This window comes from Schistocerca cancellata, chromosome 10, assembly GCF_023864275.1.
Source record: "Schistocerca cancellata isolate TAMUIC-IGC-003103 chromosome 10, iqSchCanc2.1, whole genome shotgun sequence".
Classification (NCBI taxonomy): Eukaryota; Metazoa; Arthropoda; class Insecta; order Orthoptera; family Acrididae; genus Schistocerca; species Schistocerca cancellata.
Genome location: NC_064635.1, coordinates 132,959,267 through 132,984,654, shown reverse-complemented (window position 1 = coordinate 132,984,654; position 25,388 = coordinate 132,959,267). Strand labels below are relative to the sequence as shown.

At 45.0% G+C, this 25,388-nt stretch overlaps 1 protein-coding gene across 1 annotated transcript in view; it reads right to left on the bottom strand.

Annotated features, from left to right (window-relative positions):
- Window positions 1-25,388, bottom strand: part of LOC126106193 (serine/threonine-protein kinase SIK1-like) — a gene marked incomplete at its 5' end in the record, with an annotated part of 543,990 nt that overhangs the window by 113,151 nt on the left and 405,451 nt on the right. The window contains 3 exons of the mRNA XM_049912429.1: window positions 3,133-3,303; window positions 7,433-7,548; window positions 14,041-14,104. Of these exons, the coding sequence (XP_049768386.1) occupies window positions 3,133-3,303; window positions 7,433-7,548; window positions 14,041-14,104 (351 nt within the window). The remainder of the gene's footprint in view (window positions 1-3,132; window positions 3,304-7,432; window positions 7,549-14,040; window positions 14,105-25,388) is intronic.

Below are 25,388 nucleotides of genomic sequence, written 5' to 3'. Positions count from 1 at the left end.
GAAATTCCGGTCTTACGTAAAATCGGTAAGCGGGTTGAAGTCTTCCATCCAGTCACTCACTGATCGGTCTGGCCTGGCAATGGAAGAAAGCAAAACGAAAGTTGAAATTTTAAATTTAACATTTGAGAAATCCTTCACGCTGGAGGATCGTACAAACATACCGCCGTTTGAGTCTCGTACAGATTCCCGTATGGAATCCCGATCGGATTCCAATTCGGTTTTACAGAGAGTACTCTACTGCACTGGCTCCTTACTTAGCTTGCATTTATCGCGAATCTCTTGCCCAACGTAGAGTCCCGAGCGACTGGAAAAAAGCGCAGGTGACGCCTGTATATAAGAAGGGTAGAAGGACGGATCCTCAAAATTACAGACCAATATCCTTAACATAGGTTTGTTGCAGGATTCTCGAACATATTCTCAGTTCGAATATAACGAATTTCCTTGAGACAGAGAAGTTGCTGTCCATGCATCAGCACGGCTTTAGAAAGCATCACTCCTGCGAAATGCACGTCGCCCTTTTTTCACGTGATATCTTGCGAACCATGGATGAAGGGTATCAGACGGATGCCGTATTCCTTGACTTCCGGAAAGCGTTTGACACGGTGCCCCACTGCTGACTCCTAACTAAGGTACGAGCATATGGGACTGGTTCCCAAATATGTGAGTGGCTCGAAGACTTCTTAAGTAATAGAACCCAGTACGTTGTCCTCGATGGTGAGTGTTCATCGGAGGTGAGGGTATCATCTGGAGTGCCTCAGGGAAGTGCGGTAGGTCCGCCGTTGTTTTATATCTACATAAATGATCTCTTGGATAGGGTGGATGGCAATGTGCGGCTGTTTGCTGATGATGCTGTAGTGTACGGGAAGGTGTCGTCGTTGATTGACTGTAGGAGGATACAAGATGACTTGGGCAGCGACTGTGATTGGTGTAAGGAATGGCAGGTACCTCTAAATATAGATAAATGTAAATTAATGCAGATGAATAGGAAAAAGAATCCTGTACTCCATTAGTAGTGTAGCGCTGGACACAGTCACGTCGTTAAATATTTGGGCGTAACATTGTACAGCGATATGAAGTGGGACAAGTATGTAATGGCAGTTGTCGGGAAGACGGATAGTCGTCTTCGGTTCATTGGTAGAATTTTGGGAAGATGTGGTTATCTGTAAAGGAGACCGCTTATAAAACACTAATACGACCTATTCTTGAGTATTGCTCGAGCGTTTGGGATCCCTATCAGGTCGGATAGAGGGAGGACATAAAAGCAATCCAGAGGCGGTCTGCTAGATTTGTTACTGATAGGTTTGCTCATCACGCGAGTGTTACGGAAATGCTTGAGGAACTCGGGTGGGAGTCGCTGGAGGAAAGGAGGCGTTCTTTTCGTGAATCGCTACTGAGGAAATTTAGAGAACCAGCATTTGAGGCTGACTTTAGTACAATTTTACTGCCACCAACTCATACTTCGCGGAAAGACCACAAAGATATGTGTGTGTGAAATCTTATGGGACTTAACCGCTAAGGTCATCAGTCCCTAAGCTTATACACTACTTAACCTAAATTATCCTAAGGGCAAACACACACACCCATGCCCGAGGGAGGACTCGAACCTCCGCCCGGACCAGCCGCACAGCCCATGACTGCAGCGCCTTAGACCACAATGATAAGATAAGAGAGATTTGGGCTCGTACAGAGGCATATAGGCAGCCATTTTTACCTCCTTCTGTTTGGGAGTGGAAGAGGGATAGAAGATGCTAGTTGTGGTACGAGGTACCCTCCGCCACGCACCGTATGGTGGATTGCGGAGTATAGATGTAGAAGTTGCTGACCCACAGCTATTCCAGCGCGCTTGAAGTTCGTACTTATCATTTCGTAAGACAGGAGAAGAAAGCTTCATCTGCATTACTTTGTACTCCTGTGGACAAACAATTAATTGGCAGCCCAGCCATCACCGACTCAAAGGAAGGTCTCGGCGCTTGTTGGTGACGTCACGTCAGCTAGGCACGGCGAACGCCAGGTCTGTTGCAGGCAGAAACGCCTGGGCGCGCTTATCACTATAAATCTGTTATTTTTGGACGAACTGTTTGGTACTGTTTTGGATTCTGCAGTTTTATTTATATGAAAGATTTTCTTAATATCGTAAAGCTGCAAATAAAGATCATAGCTCTGTATTACTGAATCCTGTCGAAACAAACGTAGATCAATATGAGAAGATGCTTTGACCCATTGCAAGCTTCGGAAATTTTACATTCAAGTAACTATATGTAATTGATCCATTTTGTTATCGAAACTTACCCCAATCCCCTTACAACTGACTCGTTTCTTTTATTTATACATCCATTTATTTTCGTTTGACATCGTCACTGGCAATGTGAACTAATTTACATGTGTAAATGTCCAACTGTTGGCAGTCACTAGATTACTGTCGTTTTCAACGAGAGGAATTCTAAACAGGAAACAAAATAGCTTCATACATCGAAAATACTGCTGAGCTTAAACTTTTTTAAACATGCACATTAGAAAAGATAAATATTCCCCTCTTGCAACTGAAAGGAGGAACTTGATAAGATAAAAAAATATTATTTGATAAAACAAGTATCTCTCTTTTGCCTCTTCTTATGTCCCTCACTCCCTCCCCCAACGTGTACAATCGCAAGATATTTCATTAACATTCAGTGCTCCTCACCCCATAGTCAACCAAGTTACCTAAAGAAGAGCAGCAATATGTTCACAGTTTCTTGTAAAAGCAACCCAGTACAAACGTAACTTCCTCTTACTTACAAATAAGGTAAAGAAGCACGAATTCTGTTGCTGCTGGACCATGAAGTAGTTTTTGTATGTCAACCCTTAAAACAGGTGGAAATTTAAGTTCAGGAGTACACTATTTGTTAAGAAGTGTAATGAATTGCACAATTAATTGAGTGCAGAAATCTCTCAGAACAATGTGTGTTGGCCAACTACCGCCAATAGTTTCACATTTTCCTGTGTGAGAAAGGGACACACCACCACTGTGGGTATGCCTGCAACAGACCTGGCGTTCGCCGTGCCTAGCTGGCGTTCCGTCACGAACAAGCGCCGAGGCCTTCCTTTGAGTCGGTGTTGACCCAGCCCGGCCGTCGCGCCCGCGCACTCACTCACCCAGATGTCTATCTCGGGCCCCACGTAGCGCTTGCCCTCGAACACCTCGGGCGCGGCGTAGGGCGGGGAGCCGCACCACGTACTCAGCGTCTCGCCCGGGGTGAAGTAGTTGCTGAAGCCGAAGTCCGCGATCTTGATGTTCATGTTCGCGTCCAGCAGCAGGTTCTCCGCCTGGAAACACACCACACACACACATTTCATACCACAAACGTACCATCAAGGTCGCTGGCTTTTCTTTTAAACAGCTACTGCTTCTCTTCAGTCCTGAGACTGGTTTGATGCAGCTCTCCATGCTACTCTATCCTGTGCAAGGTGCTTCATCTCCCAGTACCTACTGCAGCCTACATCCTTCTCAATCTGCTTAGTGTATTCATCTCTTGGTCTCCCTCTACGACTTTTACCCTCCACGCTGCCCTCCAATACTAAATTTGTGATCCCTTGATGCCTCAGAACATGTCCTACCAACCGATCCCTTCTTCTTGTCAAGTTGTGCCACAAACTCCTCTTCTCCCCAATTCTATTCAATACCTCCTCATTAGTTATGCGATCTACTCATCTAATCTTTAGCATTCTTCTGTAGCACCACACTTCCAAAGCTTCTATTCTCTTCTTGTCCACACTATTTATGTTTCACTTCCATGCATGGCGACACCCCATATAAATACTTTCAGAAAGGACTTCCTGACACTTGAATCTATACTCCATGTTAACAAATTTCTCTTCATCAGAGACGCTTTCCTTGCCATTGCCAGTCTACATTTTATATCCTCTGTACTTCGATCATCATCAGTTATTTTGCTCCCCAAACAGCAAAAGTCCTTTACTACTTTAAATAACTCATTTCCTAATTAATTCCCCCAGCATCACCCGATTTAATTCGACTACATTCCATTATCCTCGTTTTGCTTTTGTTGATGTTCATCTTATATCATCCTTTCAAGACACTGTCCATTCCATTCAACTGGTCTTCCAAATCCTTTGCTGTCTCTGGCAGAATTACAATGTCATCGGCGAACCTCAAAGTTTGTATTTCTTCTCCATAGATTTTAATACCTACTCCGAATTTTCTTTTGTTTCCTTTAATGTTCGCTCAATATACAGATTGAATAACATCGGGGAGAAGCTACAACCCTGTCTCACTCCCTTCCCAACCACTGCTTCTCTTTCATGTCCCTCGACTCTGGTTTCTGTACAAATGGTAAATAGCCTTTCGCTACCTATATTTTCCCCTGCCACCTTCAGAATTCGAAAGAAAGTATTGCAGTCAACATTGTCAAAAGCATTCTCTAAGTCTACAAACATCGAGTATTGATTTAAGTGTTAGGAAGTCGTTTCTGAAAGTATTTGTATGGAGTGTCGCCATGTATGGAAGTGAAACATGGACGATAAATAATTTACACAAGAAGAGAATAGAAGCTTTCGAAATGTGGTGCGACACAAGAATGCTGAACATTAGATGGGTAGATCACATAACTAATGAGGAGGTTTTGAATAGGATTGGGGAGAAGTTTGTGGCACAACTTGACTAGAAGAAGGGATCGGTTGGTAGGACATGTTCTGAGGCATCAAGGGATCACCAATTTAGTATTAGAGGGCAGCGTGGAGGGTAAAAATCGTAGACGGAGACCAAGAGATGAATACACCAAGCAGATTCAGAAGGATGTAGGTTGCAGTAGGTAATTTTCACATCTGTCAACACCTGCTTTCTTTGGGATTGGAATCATTACATTCTTCCTGAAGTCTGAGGGTGTTTCGCCTGTCTCATACATTTTGCTCACCAGATGCTAGAGTTTTGTCAGGACTGGCTCTCCAAAGGCTGTCAGTAGTTGTAATGGAATGTTTTCTACTCCCGGGGCCTGCGCAAACAATATTCATTATCAAACTCAAATAGTAAAATGATAAATTTTAAGAGCATCTGACGGAAGCTACATCTATCCCAATTTCCATCTGGTTCTCCGATGTTCAGAATAAACGTACGAATGCGGGACCATATCAATTTTCAACAAACACGACTCATTAATACCAACTACCGGGCTAAAAATGAAGGTTAATCGAGAAACAATTGAAGTGCTCCTCGAGTGTTTTCCGGATCGCCTCATCTCGCGTTACGGTGACCAACATTGGGCGCCAAGGCCATGTAACTACACCCTTCCGCGAATTGAAGGAGGAAATTCGACGTGTTGTTGCCGAAATGCGAGAAGAGTTCTGTCGGGCAGTAACAGCGAATTTCACGGACACAAGTTCTCGCGCGCCATTGCAGAAGAGGTGGTCATACGCCATGTATTACTTCATCACTTTGTCGAGAAATAGACATACTGCATCGTGAAACGTATCAGATGAAATACTGGTATGTTCGTGAGCCAGAACTGCCATTGTCCTGTTACTGCCAGTTAGGTAACACCATGATTTGTATTGGCTGAGTTCTTAAGGGGTGTCGGCAGCTCCATGAACATTGACTCTACCATGTAGATCTTATCTCTGTTACACAGAGGCATCCGCAGGTGCAACAGCACAGCTTTGTGACGAACACGTTTATGTGAGCTGAAAAAACAAAGTTCATAATTTGGTATACAAAAACCACCGTGATTGTTTCAAGGACCATACACAGCGTGTCCAAGAGGAATGGTTAGTATTCAGGGGTATGACAGAGACGGAACATTAGAAGCAATAAACTTTAGTAAACATAGGCTACAAAATGCGTGCGTTAACAGCCATGAGCTTTTGTCCATCTTCGCTGCTGTGAAGCATCTCTTCTGCTGAACAAGTGCTCATAGCTCTCTCTCTCTGTCTTTTTTTTTTGTTTTTTTTTTTGTCATCAGTCTACTGACTGGTTTCATGCGGCCCGCCACGAATTCCTTTCCTGTGCTAACCTCTTCATCTCAGAGTAGCACTTGCAACCTACGTCCTCAATTATTTGCTTGACGTATTCCAATCTCTGTCTTCCTCTACAGTTTTTGCCCTCTACAGCTCCCTCTAGTACCATGGAAGTCATTCCCTCATGTCTTAGCAGATGTCCTATCATCCTGTCCCTTCTCCTTATCAGTGTTTTCCACATATTCCTTTCCTCTCCGATTCTGCGTAGAACCTCCTCATTCCTTACCTTATCAGTCCTCCTAATTTTCAACATTCGTCTATAGCACCACATCTCAAATGCTTCGATTCTCTTCTGTTCCGGTTTTCCCACAGTCCATGTTTCACTACCATACAATGCTGTACTCCAGACGTACATCCTCAGAAATTTCTTCCTCAAATTAAGGCCGGTATTTGATATTAGTAGACTTCTCTTGGCCAGAAATGCCTCTTTTGCCATAGCGAGTCTGCTTTTGATGTCCTCCTTGCTCCGTCCGTCATTGGTTATTTTACTGCCTAGGTAGCAGAATTCCTTAACTTCATTGACTTCGTGACCATCAATCCCGATGTTAAGTTTCTCGCTGTTCTCATTTCTACTACTTCTCATTACCTTCGTCTTTCTCCGATTTACTCTCAAACCATACTGTGTACTCATTAGACTGTTCATTCCGTTCAGCAGATCATTTAATTCTTCTTCACTTTCAATCAGGATAGCAATGTCATCAGCGAATCGTATCATTGATATCCTTTCACCTTGTATTGTAATTCCGCTCCTGAACCTTTCTTTTATTTCCATCATTGCTTCCTCGATGTACAGATTGAAGAGTAGGGGCGAAAGGCTACAGCCTTGTCTTACACCCTTCTTAATACGAGCACTTCGTTCTTGATCGTCCACTCTTATTATTCCCTCTTGGTTGTTGTACATATTGTATATGACCCGCCTCTCCCTATAGCTTACCCCTACTTTTTTCAGAATGTCGAACAGCTTGCACCATTTTATATTGTCGAACGCTTTTTCCAGGTCGACAAATTCTATGAAAGTGTCTTGATTTTTCTTTAGCCTTGCTTCCATTATCAGCCGTAACGTCAGAATTGCCTCTCCCGTCCGTTTACTTTTCCTAAAGCCTAACTGGTAGCTCATAAGATATGGATTTTAGAGCTGCTGGTGGTGGTAATTTCCTATGGGACCAAACTGGTGAGGTCATCAGTCGCTGGTTAATCTACACACACACACACACACACACACACACACACACACACACACACACACACATGCATGCATGAGGGAGGACTCTAATCTCCGACGGGGGGATAGAGCCCATGTTTCTAGACTGTTTTGCTTCTAATGATGGTCCCCGTCATATCGCTGGAGACTGATCCTTCCGCCTGGGACAGTCTGTATACTGAGGAGCCCACTGGCAGATGCGACTGCGGAGGGCAGGCCACCCACCTTGAGGTCCCGATGCACCACCCGCTTGTTGTGGCAGTATTCCACGGCGGACAGGATCTGCCAGAACTTGCGCCGCGCTGCCGACTCCGACATCCGGCCGAACCTCGCGATGTAGTCTGCAAAACAAGCAGTACCCCTATCCGTGAGTCCAGCCGCCGAAACCCACCACTGTATTAATTTATTTCTACATAAGATAATAATAGGTGTCTGACAAGGCTAGTCTCTCTCTCTCTCTCTCTCTCTATCTATCTCTATCTGTGTGTGTGTGTGTGTGTGTGTGTGTGTGTGTGTGTGTGTGTGTGTGTACATACACTATGTGATCAAAAGTATCCGGACACCTGGCTGAGACAACTTAGTGGCGTCCTCCATCAGTAATGCTAGGATTCAATATGGTGTTGGCCCACCATTAGCCTTGTGAACAGCTTCCACTCTCGCAGGCATACGTTCAGTAAGGTGCTGGAAGGTTTCTTCGGGAATGGCAGCCCATTCTTCATGGAGTGTCGTACAATTTTAGAACATGTTTTTTGCTCGAGTATCATGTCGTTTTTGGAAACCCAGAATCTACTCTCTAGAAATCAACATGGATTACGGAAACAGCGATCGTGTGAGCCCCAATTCGCTTTATTTGTTCATGAGACCCAGAAAATATTAGATACAGGCTCCCAGGTGGATGGCATTTTCCTTGACTTCCGGAAGGCGTTCGATACAGTTCCGCACTGTCGCCTGATAAACAAAGTAAGAGCCTACGGAATATCAGACCAGCTGTGTGGCTGGATTGAAGAATTTTTAGCAAACAGAACACAGCATGTTGTTATCAATGGAGAGACGTCTACAGACGTTAAAGTAACCTCTGGCGCGCCACAGGGAAGTGTTATGGGACCATTGCTTTTCACAATATATATAAATGACCTAGTAGATAGTGTCGGAAGTTCCATGCGGCTTTTCGCGGATGATGCTGTAGTATACAGAGAAGTTTCAGCATTAGAAAACTGCAGCGAAATGCAGGAAGATCTGCAGCGGATAGGCACTTGGTGCAGGGAGTGGCAACTGACCCTTAACATAGACAAATGTAATGTATTGCGAATACATAGAAAGAAAGATCCTTTATTGTATGATTACATGATAGCGGAACAAACACTGGTAGCAGTTACTTCTGTAAAATATCTGGGAGTATGCGTGCGGAACGATTTGAAGTGGAATGATCATATAAAATTAATTGTTGGTAAGGCAGGTACCAGGTTGAGATTCATTGGGAGAGTCCTTAGAAAATGTAGTCCATCAACAAAGGAGGTGGCTTACAAAACACTCGTTCGACCTATACTTGAGTATTGCTCATTAGTGTGGGATCCGTACCAGATCGGGTTTACGGAAGAGATAGAGAAGATCCAAAGAAGAGCGGTAACCGTGATAGCGTTACGGAGATGTTTAGCAAACTCAAGTGGCAGACTCTGCAAGAGAGGCGCTCTGCGTCGCGGTGTAGCTTGCTCGCCAGGTTTCGAGAGGGTGCGTTTCTGGATGAGGTATCGAATATATTGCTACCCCCTACTTATACCTCCCGAGGAGATCACGAATGTAAAATTAGAGAGATTCGAGCGCGCACGGAGGCTTTCAGACAGTCGTTCTTCCCGCGAACCATACGCGACTGGAACAGAAAAGGGAGTTAATGACGGTGGCACGTAAAGAGCCCTCCGCCACACACCGTTGGGTGGCTTGCGGAGTATAAATGTAGATGTAGATGTAGAGTGCTGCACTGAGGAGAAGTATCGATGTTGGTCGCTGAGGCCTGGCACGAAGTCGGTGTTCCAAAACATCCCTAAGGTACTCTATAGGACTCAGGTCAGGACTCTGCGCAGGCCAGGCCATTACCGGGATATTATTGTTGTGTAACCACTCTCCCCACAGGCCGTGCTTTATGAACAGGTGTCCGATCGTGTTGAAGATGCAATCGCCATCCCCGAATTGCTCTTCCACATTAGGAAGCAACAAGGTACTTAAAACATCAATGTATGCTTGTGCTGTGATAGCGCCAAGCAAAACAACAAGGGGTGCAAGCCCCTCCATGAAAAATACGACCGCACCATAACACCCCCGCCTCCGAATTTTACTGTTGGCACTATACACGTTGACAGAAGGCGTTCACCAGGCATTCACCACACCCACACCCTGCCATCGGATCGCCACATTGTGTACCGTGATTCATCACACCACACAACGTTTTTCCACTGTTCAATCGTTCAATCTTTACGCTCCTTACACCAAGCGATGCGTCGTTTGGCATTTACCGCATGTGTGGCTTATGAGCAGCTGCTCGACCATGGTATTCAACTTTTCTCACGCCCTGCCAAACTGTCGGAGTACTTGCAGTGGATCCTGATGCAGTTTGGAAGTCCTGTGTGAAGGTCTGGATAGATGGCTGCCTATTACACATTACGACCCTGTTCAACTGTCGCCGGTCTCTGTCAGTCGACAGATGAGGTCGACATGTACGCTTTCGTGCTATACGTCTCCCTTCTCGTTTCTACTTCACTATCACATCGGAAACAGTGGACCTAGGGATGTTTAGAAGTGTGGAAATCTCGCGTACACGTATGACACCCAATCACTTGATCACGTTCGATGTCCGTGAAGCACCCCATACTGCTCTCTCACGATGTCTAATGACTACTGAGGTCGCTGATGTGGAGTACCTGGCATTAACTGGCAGCATGATGCACCTAATATGAGAAACTTATGTTTTTGGGTGTGTGTGTGTGTGTGTGTGTGTGTGTGTGAAATCTTATGGGACTTAACTACTAAGGTCATCAGTCCCTAAGCTTACACACTACTTAAACTAAATTATTCTAAGGACAAACACACACACCCATGCCCGAGGGAGGACTCGAACCTCCTCCGGGAGCAGCTGCACAGTCCATGACTGCAGCGCCTCAGACCGCTCGGCTAATCCCCCGCGGCTTTTGGGGGTGTCAGGAAACTTTTGATCACATAGTATATATATAATGCAGCAACAAAAGATATCAAAATTAGTGCTGAACAAGTAGATGAACATTGTCGAAAAATTTGTCTGATGCTTTGGATAACCACAAACTGAAAATAAACACAAAAGACACTACAATGGTACTTATAGGTTAAACGAACAGGAAACATAAAAATACTAAGTAAAATGCTACTCTAAATAAATGAATTTTGCTATTTTGGATGGACAATAACAAGTATTGAAGGAAGACTTGCAATGACTAAAGAAGCATTCAGAAATAGGAGTAACTGTTTAACGAACAACCTTCTCAATACAGATACGACATTTTAAATTACAGTTAAATTTTAAATTATGGTTTTGAAGGGAGGACTTTCGTGTAATACGAAAAGAAAAAAATTAGAAGCAATACACATGCGTGGAGAAGAGCCGCAAGAACATTCTGCACTGAAAGAAAATCTAATGAACAACCACTTAAAGAAATTAAAGACAAAAAGAGATTGATTAACGTGACACGGAGAACAGAAGCTTAACTAATTTACAAGTAATTTAAGACAAAAGCTTCATAAAAAGCATCGTGAAATGAAAAGATCATGAAAAAATCAAAAGGCAGGCGAAGAACATCCGTATGTCAAAGGTCATGCTCATGTACACACATAAAAAGAAGTTTTGCTTCACCTCAGTTCCGAGAGTTCCGGACCTGTACAGAAAATTCAAATTGACTTCAACATAAACAACATTTCCGCCCTTTTTATTGCTCATGAAAACTACACATTGCATGTTCTACAACCATACAACAAGAACTTCAGAGGTGGTGGTCCAGATTGCTGTACACACCGGTACCTGTAATTCCCACTAGCACATCCTCTTGCATTGATGCATGACTGTATTCGTCGTGGCATGTTATCTACGAGTTGTTCAAGGCACTGTTGGTTCAGATAGTCCCACTCTTCAACGGCGAGATCCCTGAGAGTGACTGGTGGGTCACGTCGTCCAAAAACAGCCCAATCTATCCGAGGCATCTTCGATCGGGTTCATGTCTGCAGAACGTGCTGGCCACTCTAGTCGAGCGATGTCGTTATCCTGAAGGAAGTCATTCAAAAGATGTGCACGATGGGGGCGCGAATTGTCGTCCATGAAGGCGAATGCCTCAACAGGATGTGGTGAAATGGTTGCACTATCGGTCGGAGGATGGCGTTCACTTATCGTACAGGCGTTACAGCGCCTTCCATGACCACCAGTGGCGTACGTCAGCCCCACATAATGCCACCCCAAAACAGCAGGGAACCTCCACCTTGATACACTCTCTGGACAGTGTGTCTAAGGCGTTCAGCCTGACCGGGTTGCCTCCAAACACATCTCCACGATTGTCCGGTTGAAGACATGTGTAACACTCATTGGTGAAGAGAACTTTATGCCAATCCTGGGCGGTCCATTCGGCATGTTGCTGGGACTATCTATACCGCGCTGCATTGTGTCGTGGTTGCAAAGATGGAACTCGGCATGGACGTCGGGAGTAAATTTGCACATCATGCAGCCTTTTGCGTACAGTTTGAGTAGTAACACGACGTCCTCAGGCTACACGAAAAGCATTATTCAACATGGTGGCGTTGCTGTCAGGGTTCCTCCGAGCCATAATCCGTAGGTAGCGGTCATCCACTGCAGTAGTAGCCCTTGGGCGGCCTGCGTGAGGCAAGTCATCGACAGTTCCTGTCTCTCTGTGTCTCCTCCATGTCCGAACAACATCGCTTTGGTTCACTTCGAGACGCCTGGACACTTCCATTGGTGAGAACCCTTCCTGGCACAAACTAACAATGCGGACGCGATCGAACCGCGGTATTGACCGTCTATGCATGGTTGAACTACAGGCAACACGAGCCGTGTACGTCCCTCTTGGTGGAATGACGAACTCATCGGCTGTCGGACCCTCTCCTACTAACAGGCTCATGCATGGTTGTTTACATCTTTGGGCGGGTTTGGTGACATCTCTGAACAGTTCAAAATGGCTCTAAGCACTATGGGACTTAACATCTATGGTCATCAGTCCCCTAGAACACACATCCAGTCCCGAGGCAGGATTCGAACCTGCAGCGCGGTTCCGGACTGAAGCGCCTAGAAGCGCTCGTCCACAGCGGCCGGCTTCTCTGAACAGTCTGTGATACAATATCCACAGTCAACGTCTATCTTCATGAGTTCTTGGAACTGGGGTGATGCAAAACTGTGTGTGTGTGTGTGTGTGTGTGTGTGTGTGTGTGTGTGTGTGTGTGTGCGCGCGCGTGTGTGTGCGCGTGTGTGTGTGTTCGTGTGTGTGTGTTCGTGTGTGTGTGTTCGTGTGTGTGTGTTCGTGTGTGTGTGTTCGTGTGTGTGTGTTCGTGTGTGTGTGTTCGTGTGTGTGTGTTCGTGTGTGTGTGTTCGTGTGTGTGTGTTCGTGTGTGTGTGTTCGTGTGTCTAAGGAATAGGAATGAACCCAAAATCGAACCCTGTGGGATCCCCTTTGTGATTTCTCTCCAGTCACTAAAATGTTCTACTTTTCCAGCATTGTTGAAAACCATTCAATGGTTATGATCGCATGAAATAATATTATTTAAGACAACAGGTTTCAAAGAGACTATGTATACTATCATGTTCAGGTCTTAATATCTTTTGCTGTAAAAAATATGTTCATTTTACGCTGACCTCACGCACACGATGTCAACTGGATAAATATAGCACATTATAAAAGGTTTGTCATTGCAAACATAAAAAGCACCTTGTGGAACAGTTTATGTCCATATACATATTGCTCCCAGTCGCTTGTTGCATCATAGAAATACGGTACACAACAGCAGACTGTCGCTATTTTTATCCACTTGACCTCTTATGCTGAAGTCAGCGTGAAATGAAAATGTTTTACAATAAAAGATTTTAAGTTCTCAAGATAACAGCATAGTCTGTTGAATCCAGTTCTCTTAAACAAAAAAAAAAAAAAAAAAAAATTCTGCGATCTTGGCAGTTGAATGATTTTGAAGAATTAAACAGATCGCCCTTCGGCTCTCTCAAAATAGAAAATTCGATTTCCAACACTGAATTATGCGGCACACCTTTTTGCATTCTGTTTCGGCGTCTATCACGGAGAAGTGCTGGGAATATCACCACTATGACCACGGGACAGTGGAGCGAAGCAGGTTGTGGAAATACGAAAATTCATCAGCACCGAAAAAAGCGAAGACCCTACCATCATCTGGCAAAATGATGCTGGGTATTTTTCTGCGAATGCCATGGTGCGATCGTAACTAACACCACCAAGAAGTTTCATTCTCGTAGATTTTTCGAGGTGATCATTAAAACTCTGACTACCGTCGTGTTCCGTGTTGACAAGTGGAACAGGATACTGCGCAGGTGAATAAGGAAGTCACTTTGCTATGCGTACATACTGAAATTTTACGTTTTGCCTCTAGTGTAGATGAACAGCAATTAATGAAAGAAAGTAGTACGAAAGTTTCAAGATCGACACAAAGATGAAGTATGACAAAATAACCGAAATAATGTTTATTAACACACTGAAAAGAGAATAGTGGAAATTAACAATGATGTATTACAGGTAATAGGTTAGGGTTTTGCATTTACGACAGGAATGTTTGGGAGTTGACATACTCACCAAATATCTCTCCCTGACTGGCGTACTCCGATACAATGTAGATCATGTTCTTCGTCTCCATCACCTGGAAAAAAAAAAAAACAAAAAAATTCATCAGCAGAAGCACTCGAGAAATATGTGGAATTGTAAGTGGTAAGAATACATGTACCACATGGGCTGTAGGAAGTAAAAAAAAATGAGGTTTGATTGTTATTCTGTCACAGAAAACAAAGGACTTGGGGAATCAGACTCAGTTAAGTTATTCATCCCTTTTAGATAGTGGTTCAAATGGCTCTGAGCACTGTGAGACTTAACATCTGAGGTCATGAGTCCCCTCGGACTTAGAACTACTTAAACCTAACCAACCTGAGGACATCACACACATCCATGCCCGAAGCACGATTCGAACCTGCGACCGTAGCGGTCACGCGGTTCCCGACTGAAGCGCCTAGAGCCGCACGGCCACACCGGGCGGCCCTTTAGATTGTGTTGCAAACTTGTACGTAGGAGTGGAACATGGGTGCCTTCATTCGTAACTAGGTAATCACACAAACATCCATTCCTGTGGACGTAGCTCTAATCCAATGTATGCTTAGCTTTAGTTAGTATAGTAAACTGCCTGACAACCTCGGCATTGCCCTAGTATACATTTTATCGATTTTCTATTACAATTTTACCAATTTTCTACTACAAACGAAAACAAAAACATGAACAGTGCTTGTAGTGTAGCATCGAAGAAAATCTATTCCATGCATATGTTGGCACATCTTTCAAATTATGAAACAGTCTTACAAAGAAATATGCATAACGTACAAACGTATAAGTACAGCCACTCTCTACAATCTCCACGTCTCGTGGCAACGCGTCTTCATAGCTCTACAGACAGCTATTGTTTTCGTCGACTACTGTTGGCGCTTCGCAGCTGAAAGCTGTCAAAAGCGCAGTCCATGCATGTAGTTTTTCCACCGAGGTTTCAGTGTTTATGACATCGTATTTCTTGAACTGTGTGTCGTACAATGACATATTTGTGTACGTACATTCAGCGGCATATGTGAATAGCGTTTGGAAAATGTATTGCGAATGGAGATGGTAGCAAAGTAGTAATATTTATGTATTAAGTCCAAAAATCTGCTTTTTTTTTGAGATGTTTATTTAATCACGACATGCCTGTTTCAGCATTATTGCCATCATCAGGCTGTCTTGAAGTAATGGTTTTATTATGTACTATTTTCTAGGGCAGACGGTAGCCTACTTGTCATATATGAGATTGACAACCTTGCATTTATGGAATTCTTACTTATAACATCGATGGTTAGTCACTTAACCGTTTTTCTTACGTTTTTTATGACGTAGCTTTCGTAGGCTATATTTGTTGGAAGTTATACCCTGACTTTTATTTGTTGTGTGTGACAATTTTTTGTTTGACGTTTAACCAACGTCATAAAATAACTTTAAAAGACGTAAGAAAAACGAGTAAGTGACTACCTAGCGATGTTATAGGTAAGTTAAGAATTCCATAAATATAAAGTTGTCAATCTCATACAGGGTGAAAAGTATTTGAACCGACAAACTCTGGGAGGTTGTACGGGACATCAAAACAAATATTTTCCCCTAATGTCATTTTTTCCTATGAGGAGTATTTAAACCGGTAGAGGAAGATTTCTCTGGCGGCAAATTAATTAAACTAACAAACACTTTTCCACTTTTTTATGACCAAGAGACAACAACTAGGTAGCAGATACGGTCCAACTAAACAGCCTCCAACAACACCGACCCACACATTAACGAAGAACCGCAATTGACGAGCGTTAGTAACTGTAGCATGTGTGTTATCCTCACTCCAAACATGCGAATTGTGCATGTTGAAGACTCCATCAGGCCCGAACGTTGCTTCATTGGTAAACAATACAGAGGACGGAAATTTAGGATGCATTTCACACTGTTCCAGGTACCACTGCGAAAACTGTGCTCTGGGTGGATAATCAACTGGTTCCAGGTTGTGGACACGCTGTAAGTGAAATGGACGTAACATTGCACGAGTGCTGATTCAAGGATCCCGCTCCACATGCTGCAAGACAGCTTCCTCAAATTGCAGCTTTCTTACCGTGCGACGGCATCCCTGTCCAGGTAATCTGCTAAATGACCTGGTCTGACGCAGACGTTGGTACACAGCATCAAAGGTCGTATGCTGCGGGATACGGCGATTAGGTTATTGTTGTTGATAAACCCGCTGTGCAGCTCGTCCGTTGTGGTGCGTTACGTAGTACGCACTAAGCATGTCAGTGTCACTCCGGGTGTATCGCTCCATTAGTAAACAGAGACAATGCACTACTACACTGGTGGACAGCAGTTGCCTACAACTGAGAGCGTAAGACGCCCTCTAACTACTGAAGATCGTAATACGGCGTCTATCAACTGCAGAGCGTAATACGGCCTCCAACGGTTTAAATAATCCTCTAAGGGAAAAATATTTATTTTGATGTCCCCTACAACCTCCCAGAGTTTGTCGGTTTAAATACTTTTCACCCTGTATATGACAAGTAGGCTACAGTCTGCCCTAGAAAATAGTATATAATAAAACCATTACTCTCAGATTGCCAGATGATGGCAACAGTGCTGAAACAGGTCTGTCGTGATTGAATAAAAATCCCAAAAAAAGAAGCAGATTTTTGGACTTAATTCATAATGTCTATACACGACTTATATCGAGCTGCGGACCCATTGGAAACAAAAAGGAAGTAATAAATTAAAACGTGATGCATGATGTGGTGGTATTTCACGCATCTTACAGCGAGACCCATGATGAAGGCAGGAAGTGGCGCGTACGTCACACCACGTGACACTGCGATCTTTCGGGTCCCGGCATATGTCTCCCGGGGGTGGGGGGGAGCGAGTTTATGAAAGCGGTCTTTGGTTGCAATAATTACATGTCTGTTATCTGAAACTGATAAACAATATTTTATTCAAAAGTATCGCCATTGCTATTTGTACCTTTCTCCTACATCTCCGGCAGGCTAAGGACGCCACCCCAAAAAAACAGTTCTTCTTTCGAAGCCAACCAGTAAGCGAGCAAATTTTCGCTCATCTTCATACGTACTGAATCGTTGTTCGGCTTGAGCGTGTCCTAGTTGAGGCGTAGCGCCTTATACCCATCCTGCCTTGGAGGGGGTGTAAGTGGGAGATGTGTCTCAGAGCTGGATAGTGACAGATGGTGACGCGAGACTGGACGCGCACATAGTTTATGTATCAGCCGATAGAGGACAGTATTGGATAGGGGGACTGATTTAGTTTCGATTGTGCTCACTACAGTGCTCTAAAGTACAGGGTTATTACAAATGATTGAAGCGATTTCACAGCTCTACAATAACTTTATTACTTGAGATATTTTCACAACGCTTTGCACACACATACAAAAACTCAAAAAGTTTTTTTAGGCATTCACAAATGTTCGATATGTGCCCCTTTAGTGATTCGCCAGACATCAAGCCGATAATCAAGTTCCTCCCACACTCGGCGCAGCATGTCCCCATCAATGAGTTCGAAAGCATCGTTGATGCGAGCTCGCAGTTCTGGCACGTTTCTTGGTAGAGGAGGTTTAAACACTGAATCTTTCACATAACCCCACAGAAAGAAATCGCATGGGGTTGAGTCGGGAGAGCGTGGAGGCCATGACATGAATTGCTGATTATGATCTCCACCGCGACCGGTCCATCGGTTTTCCAATCTCCTGTTTAAGAAATGCCGAACATCATGATGGAAGTGCGGTGGAGCACCATCCTATTGAAAGATGAAGTCGGCGCTGTCCGTCTCCAGTTGTGGCACGAGCCAATTTTCAACCATGTCCAGATACAGGTGTTCTGTAACGTTATTTTCGCAGAAGAAAAAGGGGCAGTAAACTTTAAACCGTGAGATTGCACAAAACACGTTAACTTTTGGTGAACTGCGAATCTGCTGCACGAATGCGTGAGGATTCTCTACCGCCCAGATTCGCACATTGTGTCTGTTCACTTCACCAGTAAGAAAAAATGTTGCTTCATCACTGAAAACAAGATTCGCACTGAACGCATCCTCTTCCATGAGCTGTTGCAACCGCGCCGAAAATTCAAAGCGTTTGACTTTGTCATCGGGTGTCAGGGCTTGTAGCAATTGTAAACGGTAAGGCTTCTGCTTTAGCCTTTTCCGTAAGATTTTCCAAACCGTCGGCTGTGGTACGTTTAGCTCCCTGCTTGCTTTATTCGTCGACTTCCGCGGGCTACGCGTGAAACTTGCCCGCACGCGTTCAACCGTTTCTTCGCTCACTGCAGGCCGACCCGTTGATTTGCCCTTACAGAGACATCCAGAAGCTTTAAACTGCGCATACCATCGCCGAATGGAATTAGCAGTTGGTGGATCTTTGTTGAACTTCGTCCTGAAGTGTCGTTGCACTGCTATGACTGACTGATGTGAGTGCATTTCAAGCACGACATACGCTTTCTCGGCTGCTGTCGCCATTTTGTCTCACTGCGCTCTAGAGCGCTCTGGCGGCAGAAACCTGAAGTGCGGCTTCAGCTGCACAAAACTTCATGAGTTTTTCTACGTATCTGTAGTGTGTCGTGACCATATGTCAATGAATGGAGCTACAGTGAATTTATGAAATCGCTTCCATCATGTGTAATAGCCCTGTAATAGAATGTTTTTCATAAACTCTTCTAGTATTATAAAGTGTTATTATGTCTTTTTGTGTACGTAAAATGTTATAAATGTGTTTTAGCAGTATGAATGATGCGTGAGTATGGTTTAAGGTTAAGATGAAGATAATTGTTTAACGAGTTATGTAGTAGGATTTAGTGTGGGAACATTTCGAAGAAGTATGGATATGGACAAAGGGGATTTTTGTAGAATAGATTTGTAAAGTAAGTTTATGGTAAAGGGAAAGTTATTTCAGGTATAAATAACAATAGTAAATAACTTTATGCATAAGCAAAACTTCAGCATACTAGATAATTACGTCGGTAAAAAGTGCAGTCGTTGGGTTTAGTATTTTGCGATTGGTTATGGATGAAAAGCGCGGACTGACGCGGGAAAGTGTTGTTTTGCTATTGGCTGTTGAGTGAACTGACCAATGGTAAAACAATCTTCTTCGCGCGCCTTTCTCTGCTGAAAAAGAAGTATTCTAGAAAGAGTGGGAGTCTAGCCATGAAACAGTTCGGACGTGTGTAGTAGTAGTTCCGACGGAAACGGTAAGTTGCCGGATCTAGCAGTGTTTCATACATCAAAAGTGTGGTAAAGTGACGGCATAATTAACCCGATGGGCGTGTAGAAATTTCGGAATTTTTAAGTGAATTTTGTGACGAGAAAAGACATATTCCGTGTGGTGTATTGAGCAGGTCGGTGGCTAAAAACTGTGACTTAATATTTGGCGAGCATTCTCAATCAAAAACAATCAGTATGTTTGTAGCTATTACGTTTTCGGGAAATGCAACACCATAAACTTGCTAACGTGAGTGAAAGGGATTGTGAGTGACTGTGTTAAGGCTAGCACGGGCTTGGCAGTGATACTTGTTCACTTAAGTTTCAGAATATATGAATTGAGGACAAAATTTCCAACCTTTCATTTCGTGTGAAAACTTTCTCCCGAAACGTAGATTAGTGACTTTAATTGCAGCCTGGTTCACGTTGAAGTACAGTAGGTTTCACTAGGCTTTCCTACTGATGATCTGCTGAGACAATGTTCACAGGTAGGTGCAGGTTCATCGTAAAGGGACGCAAAGAACCGCGCCGCCGCATAGTGACGCAAAACTATGAAAATCGGACGGAGCCAAGTCTGGAGAATAAACCGCATGCACTAGAATTTCCCAACGGAACGCCTCGATCGTTTCCCTGACTCGTTTTGCTTTGCGTGATGGGACGTTATCATGGAGCGATTTGACTTTGTGTTGCTTTTTTCCGTATTCCGGTCGTTTTTCACTTAACGCTCGATTTAATTCGATTACTTGCTGTTGGTAGCGACCAGCGTTAATGGGTTCACAAGTGGTCTTTCAATTTCCTTGCTGTCTTTCATTCAGGTGATGCGGAACTCATTTTCCCACTTTGTGCACCTTTCCCATACCTTTCAACCGAATAGAAGCGGCTTTCTGCGTCACATTCAATTGTTCCGTGAGTTTATGTTGAGTTTGATTATCATCGTCATCCAATAAGGCCTGCAATTCGTTGTCTTCGAACTTTATCGGTGGTTTCCCGTGCTCGTAGTTGCTCACGTCAGAATCACAACTTCTGAATTTTTTGAACCGCACGAAAGACAGTGTTTTCCCAAGAGCATGGCTCTGGGAACTATGGGACTTAAGTGCTGAGGTCATCAGTCCCCTAGAACTTAGAACTACTTAAACCTAACTAACCTAAGGACATCACACACATCCATGCCCGAGGCAGGATTCGAACCTGCGACCGTAGCGGCCGCGCGGTTCCAGACTGTAGCTCCTAGAACCGCTCGGCCACTCGGGCCGGCATGTTCGCTGAAATCTTCGACAAGCATTCGGTGCGATTCTGCGGCAGTTTTCTTCAAATTATAACAGAGAACCGATGTCGTGCGCAAGTCGTAGTTCGTAGGCACAAAACTCGACGTGTTTATGGGTTTGAAACAGCTACCAATGTATGGAACTTGGGTTACTGTGTGCTTACATTCGCCATCAGCCGTTAAAGGAAGCAGATGGCGCTGCAGACACGGTCCCACTGCCCCTATACTGACACCATCTAATCTACGGGGAAATCTCGGTTTCATACTTCTTATTAACTGCGCGTAAAGTTAAGACCGTTAAACGCGTACCTTTTCATTGATGTTTTGATTTCCTGTGGACCCTGCGCGGAGAAGAATGTTCGCGAAGTGTGGACAAGACGACTAGTGTGACGTCACAGGTTCGTTGCGAGGCCCCATCTCAGTGTTTATGACGTCATCTCTCCTGAACTATGCGTGGTACCAAGATGATATTTTGTAAGGGCATTTAGCGGAATATCTGCATACTGTCAGCGAAATTTACTGCAGATAGAGTAATACGACAGAAGTAATAAAACGTCACGCACGATGGGGCAGCTTTTCATGCATCTCGGTGTTAATGACACATCTAACTACGATAGGTAGATGATTCTTGCCCCACAGTGACTGTTGCCTGATAGTAAGGAATATGTATACCAAACTTGGACGAAATCGGAATATTTGTTTGGTATTAGATGTGGAACATACATATATTCATTTTGTAATATATATGGATGTTATCGTAACGAATGTCATAAGTTTGTAGAGCACAAATGTAAATAGTCAACACAAGCAACTTTTATACTTGATGTAGACAATCTATAGATTAAGAAGAGTAGTAGCCGCACGGTCTTAGGCGTCTTGTCACTGATAAGTTAGTTTAAGTCAGATTAAGTAGTGTGTAAGCTTATGGACCGATGACCTCAGCAGTTTGGTCCCGTAAGGCCTCCCCACAAATTTCCAAACATTTCCAAGAAGAGTTGTGTAGCGGAGAATGCGCTTACAACCCCCGAAGTCTAGGTCGTACAAAAATAACTGAATTTTGTGAAACAAGGCAAACGTGTTTCGTTCGACCGATAAAAAATACAGTGCTTCACCAAAAAAGCGCAGATGAATAATTTAAAATGTTTAGCTTTAGAGATTATTCCTTTTTAAAGTACTATTTAAAATGGATCTTGTCTTCATCTATTGCAAAATTTTGTGCCCTCTCGATCAGTCGAGACGTGCGTCCAAAACACCGGATGTAACTACCGTGGTCCTTGATTCTCACTCTCAGAAACAGTCGACACGGAAAATCTGTTCCACACAGGATGTTTCTTTGCTCGAGGCTGCGTCGTATCCACCCAACTATTTGGAGATACACAACGTTCGCTCCGTTACAAGAAACGCTGCCACGTAATTTTCAGTTCCTGACACACGGACGCCCTCCAGAGAAATGCTTTACATCACGCATGAAGCTCGCGTTACGTAAAACTCTCTCTCAGTGGTAGCTGCTCCCATAGGGCACCTGCCTGTTCGCCTTTACGTAACGGAGCGCGGATGACGCATCGCCGCAAACAGTAGCGTCAACAAGGGACACACACACACACACACACACCTATCTTCGATAAATTCTGCAAGTCACCCAAATACGCCACAGAGCGCACTACATCCGTTTACAAACTTAGTAAAATTCCATCCAGTCCCTTACATGCACAAACTGAGCCTACAGTCGGCTTCTGAGAGTAGCTTCACTTTATAACCACCTGGTATAATCACGGTAAATCACACCGGAGTATCTATTTCCGTTAGCAAGTGCGACGCTGCTTATTAATATTTCCCTTGTCCTACCACTATTTACTGATGGGAGAGTGCTTTTTGCAAATCATGTCTCTTTACCTTTGAACCTTTCGTGTGTGTGTGTGTGTGTGTGTGTGTGTGTGTGTGTGTGTGTGTGTGTGTCAGACTTCTTTCTCCGTGTTTTAATTTCGAATCATGAGTTTGGTGTTTTTTTATGTTGCGAATTAAACTACATCACGGGCCTTAACGCCACGAGGAGAGCCTTTAGCACAACACTTCTATTCATTCAGGTGAGGTGTTTAAATTGAATTTCGAATTAAATGAGATTTTGAATTCATCCTAAACTACTGGCCATTAAAATTGTTACACCAAGAAGAAATGCAGATGATAAACGGGTATTCATTGGACAAATATATCATGCTAGAACTGACATGTGATTACATTTTCACGCAATTTGGGTGCATAGATCCTGAGAAATCAATATCCAGAACAACCACCTCTGGCCGTAGTAACGGCCTTGATAAGCCTGGGCATTGAGTCAAACAGATCTTGGATGGCGTGTACAGGTACAGCTGCCCATGCAGCTCCAACACGATACCACAGTTCACCACGAATAGTGACTGGCGTCTTGTGACGAACCAGTTGCTCGGCCACCATTGACCAGACGTTTTCAATTGGTGAGAGATCTGGAGATTGGTTGGTTGGTGTGGGGGATGAAAGGGACCAGACTGCCACGGTCATCGGTCCCTTTTTCCAAATACAAAGAACACCCACAGAGAATAAAAACGAGGAACAGAATAGATCACAGACGATACAGAACAAGAGAAACGGAGACAAGGAAAAGACAAAACGAACTAAAACCACACAGAGTGTGACAGTGGTTGGCCGACCATAGAAATAAAAAAGGAAAAGCCAACCACTTAGAAACACATTAAAAGATCAGTTTAAAATCATAGGCCAAAGGCGAGAATCAACACAAAAAATAAAACAAACACTCAGATGAAAGAATAAAAACTCCCTGCCCTAATAAAACGTAAAACTAAGGCAGCCATAACAGGGTCATCAGATAAAACGGCAGGGAGCGTATCAGGCAGCGCAAATGTCTGCCTGACCACAGCTAAAAGGGGGCAGGCCAACAGAATGTGGGCCACCGTCAAAGCCGCCCCGCAGCGACATACAGGAGGGTCCTCCCGGCGCAGTAAATAACTGTGTGTTAGCCGGGAGTGGCCAATGCGGAGCCGACAAAGGACGACTGAGTCCCTGCGGTTGGCTCGCATGAAGGACCGCCACACAGTCGTCGTCTCCTTAATGGCACGGAGTTTATTGGGTGTAATCCGATCGCGCCATTCAGCGTCCCAAAGCGCAAAAACGTTTCGGCGGAGGACTGCCCGCAAATCAGCCTCTGGGAGGCCAACATCCAGAGATGGTTTACTCGTGGCCTCTTTCGCCAGGCGGTCAACATGTTCATTGCCCGGGATACCGACATGACCGGGGGTCCACACAAAGACCACAGAGCGGCCGCAACGCGCAAGAGTATGCAGGGACTCATGGATAGCCATCACCAGACGAGAACGAGGAAAACACTGGTCGAGAGCTCTTAAACCGCTCAGGGAATCGCTACAGATAACGAAGGACTCACCTGAGCAGGAGCGGATATACTCTAGGGCTCGAAAGATGGCGACTAGCTCAGCAGTGTAAACGCTGCAGCCAGCCGCCAAGGACCGTTGTTCGGAATGGTCCCCTAGAGTTAGCGCATACCCGACACGACCAGCAACCATCGAACCGTCGGTGTAAACAATTCCAGAGCCCTGATACGTGGCCAGGATGGAATAAAAGCGGCAGCGGAAGGCCTCTGGAGGGACCGAGTCCTTCGAGCCATGTGCCAAGTCGAGCCGAAGGCAAGGGCGAGGAACACACCACGGGGGTGTACGCAGAGGCGCCCGGAAAGGAGGTGGAACAGAGAAAAACCCAAACCCGCAGAGGAGCTCCTTGACGCGTACAGCGATCGGACAACCCGACCGGGACCGACGGTCTGGCAGATGGACGACTGACTGCGGGAACAGGACACGATAATTTGAATGCCCGGGCAAGCTTAGAACATGGGCAGCATAAGCGGCCAGCAAACGTTGGCGCCGGAACCGCAGTGGAGGTACACCTGCCTCCACTAGTACGCTGTCCACAGGGCTGGTGCGGAAAGCACCAGTGGCAAGGCGTATCCCGCTGTGGAGAATTGGGTCCAGCACCCGCAACGCAGATGGGGATGCTGAGCCATAAGCCAGGCACCCATAATCCAGGCGAGACTGGATTAACGCCTGGTAGAGCCGCAACAGGGTAGAGCGGTCGCGCCCCAGCGGGTGTGGCTCAAGCATCTCAGAGCGTTTAGATGCCGCCAACACGTCTGTTTAAGCTGCCGGATATGAGGCAGCCAAGTCAACCGGGCATCGAAAACCACCCCCAAAAACCTGTGGGTCTCCACCACAGCAAGGTGTTCGTCGGCAAGATAAAGTCGCGGCTCAGGATGGACTGTTCGGCGCCGGCAGAAATGCATAACGCGGGTCTTGGCTGCCGAAAACTGAAACCCATGCGCTACAGCCCAAGACTGCGCCTTACGGATAGCGCCCTGTAGCTGACGTTCAACAGCTGCAATGCTAGTAGAGCTGTAATAAAGGCAGAAGTCGTCAGCATACAGGGAAGCAGAGACAGAATTTCCCACGGCCGCAGCGAGCCCGTTAATGGCTATTAAAAACAGGCAGACACTTAAAACAGAACCCTGTGGCACACCGTTCTCCTGGACGTGGGTGGAACTATAGGAGGCTGCGACTTGCACGCGGAAGGTACGATACGACAGGAAATTGCGGATAAAGATCGGCAGAGGGCCCCGAAGACCCCATCCATGAAGCGTAGAAAGGATGTGATGACGCCATGTATCGTACGCCTTCCGCATGTCGAAAAAGACAGCGACCAGGTGCTGATGGCGGGCAAAGGCAGTACGGATGGCCGACTCCAGGCTCACCAGATTGTCGGCGGCGGAGCGGCCTTTCCGGAACCCACCCTGAGACGGAGCCAGAAGGCCCCGAGACTC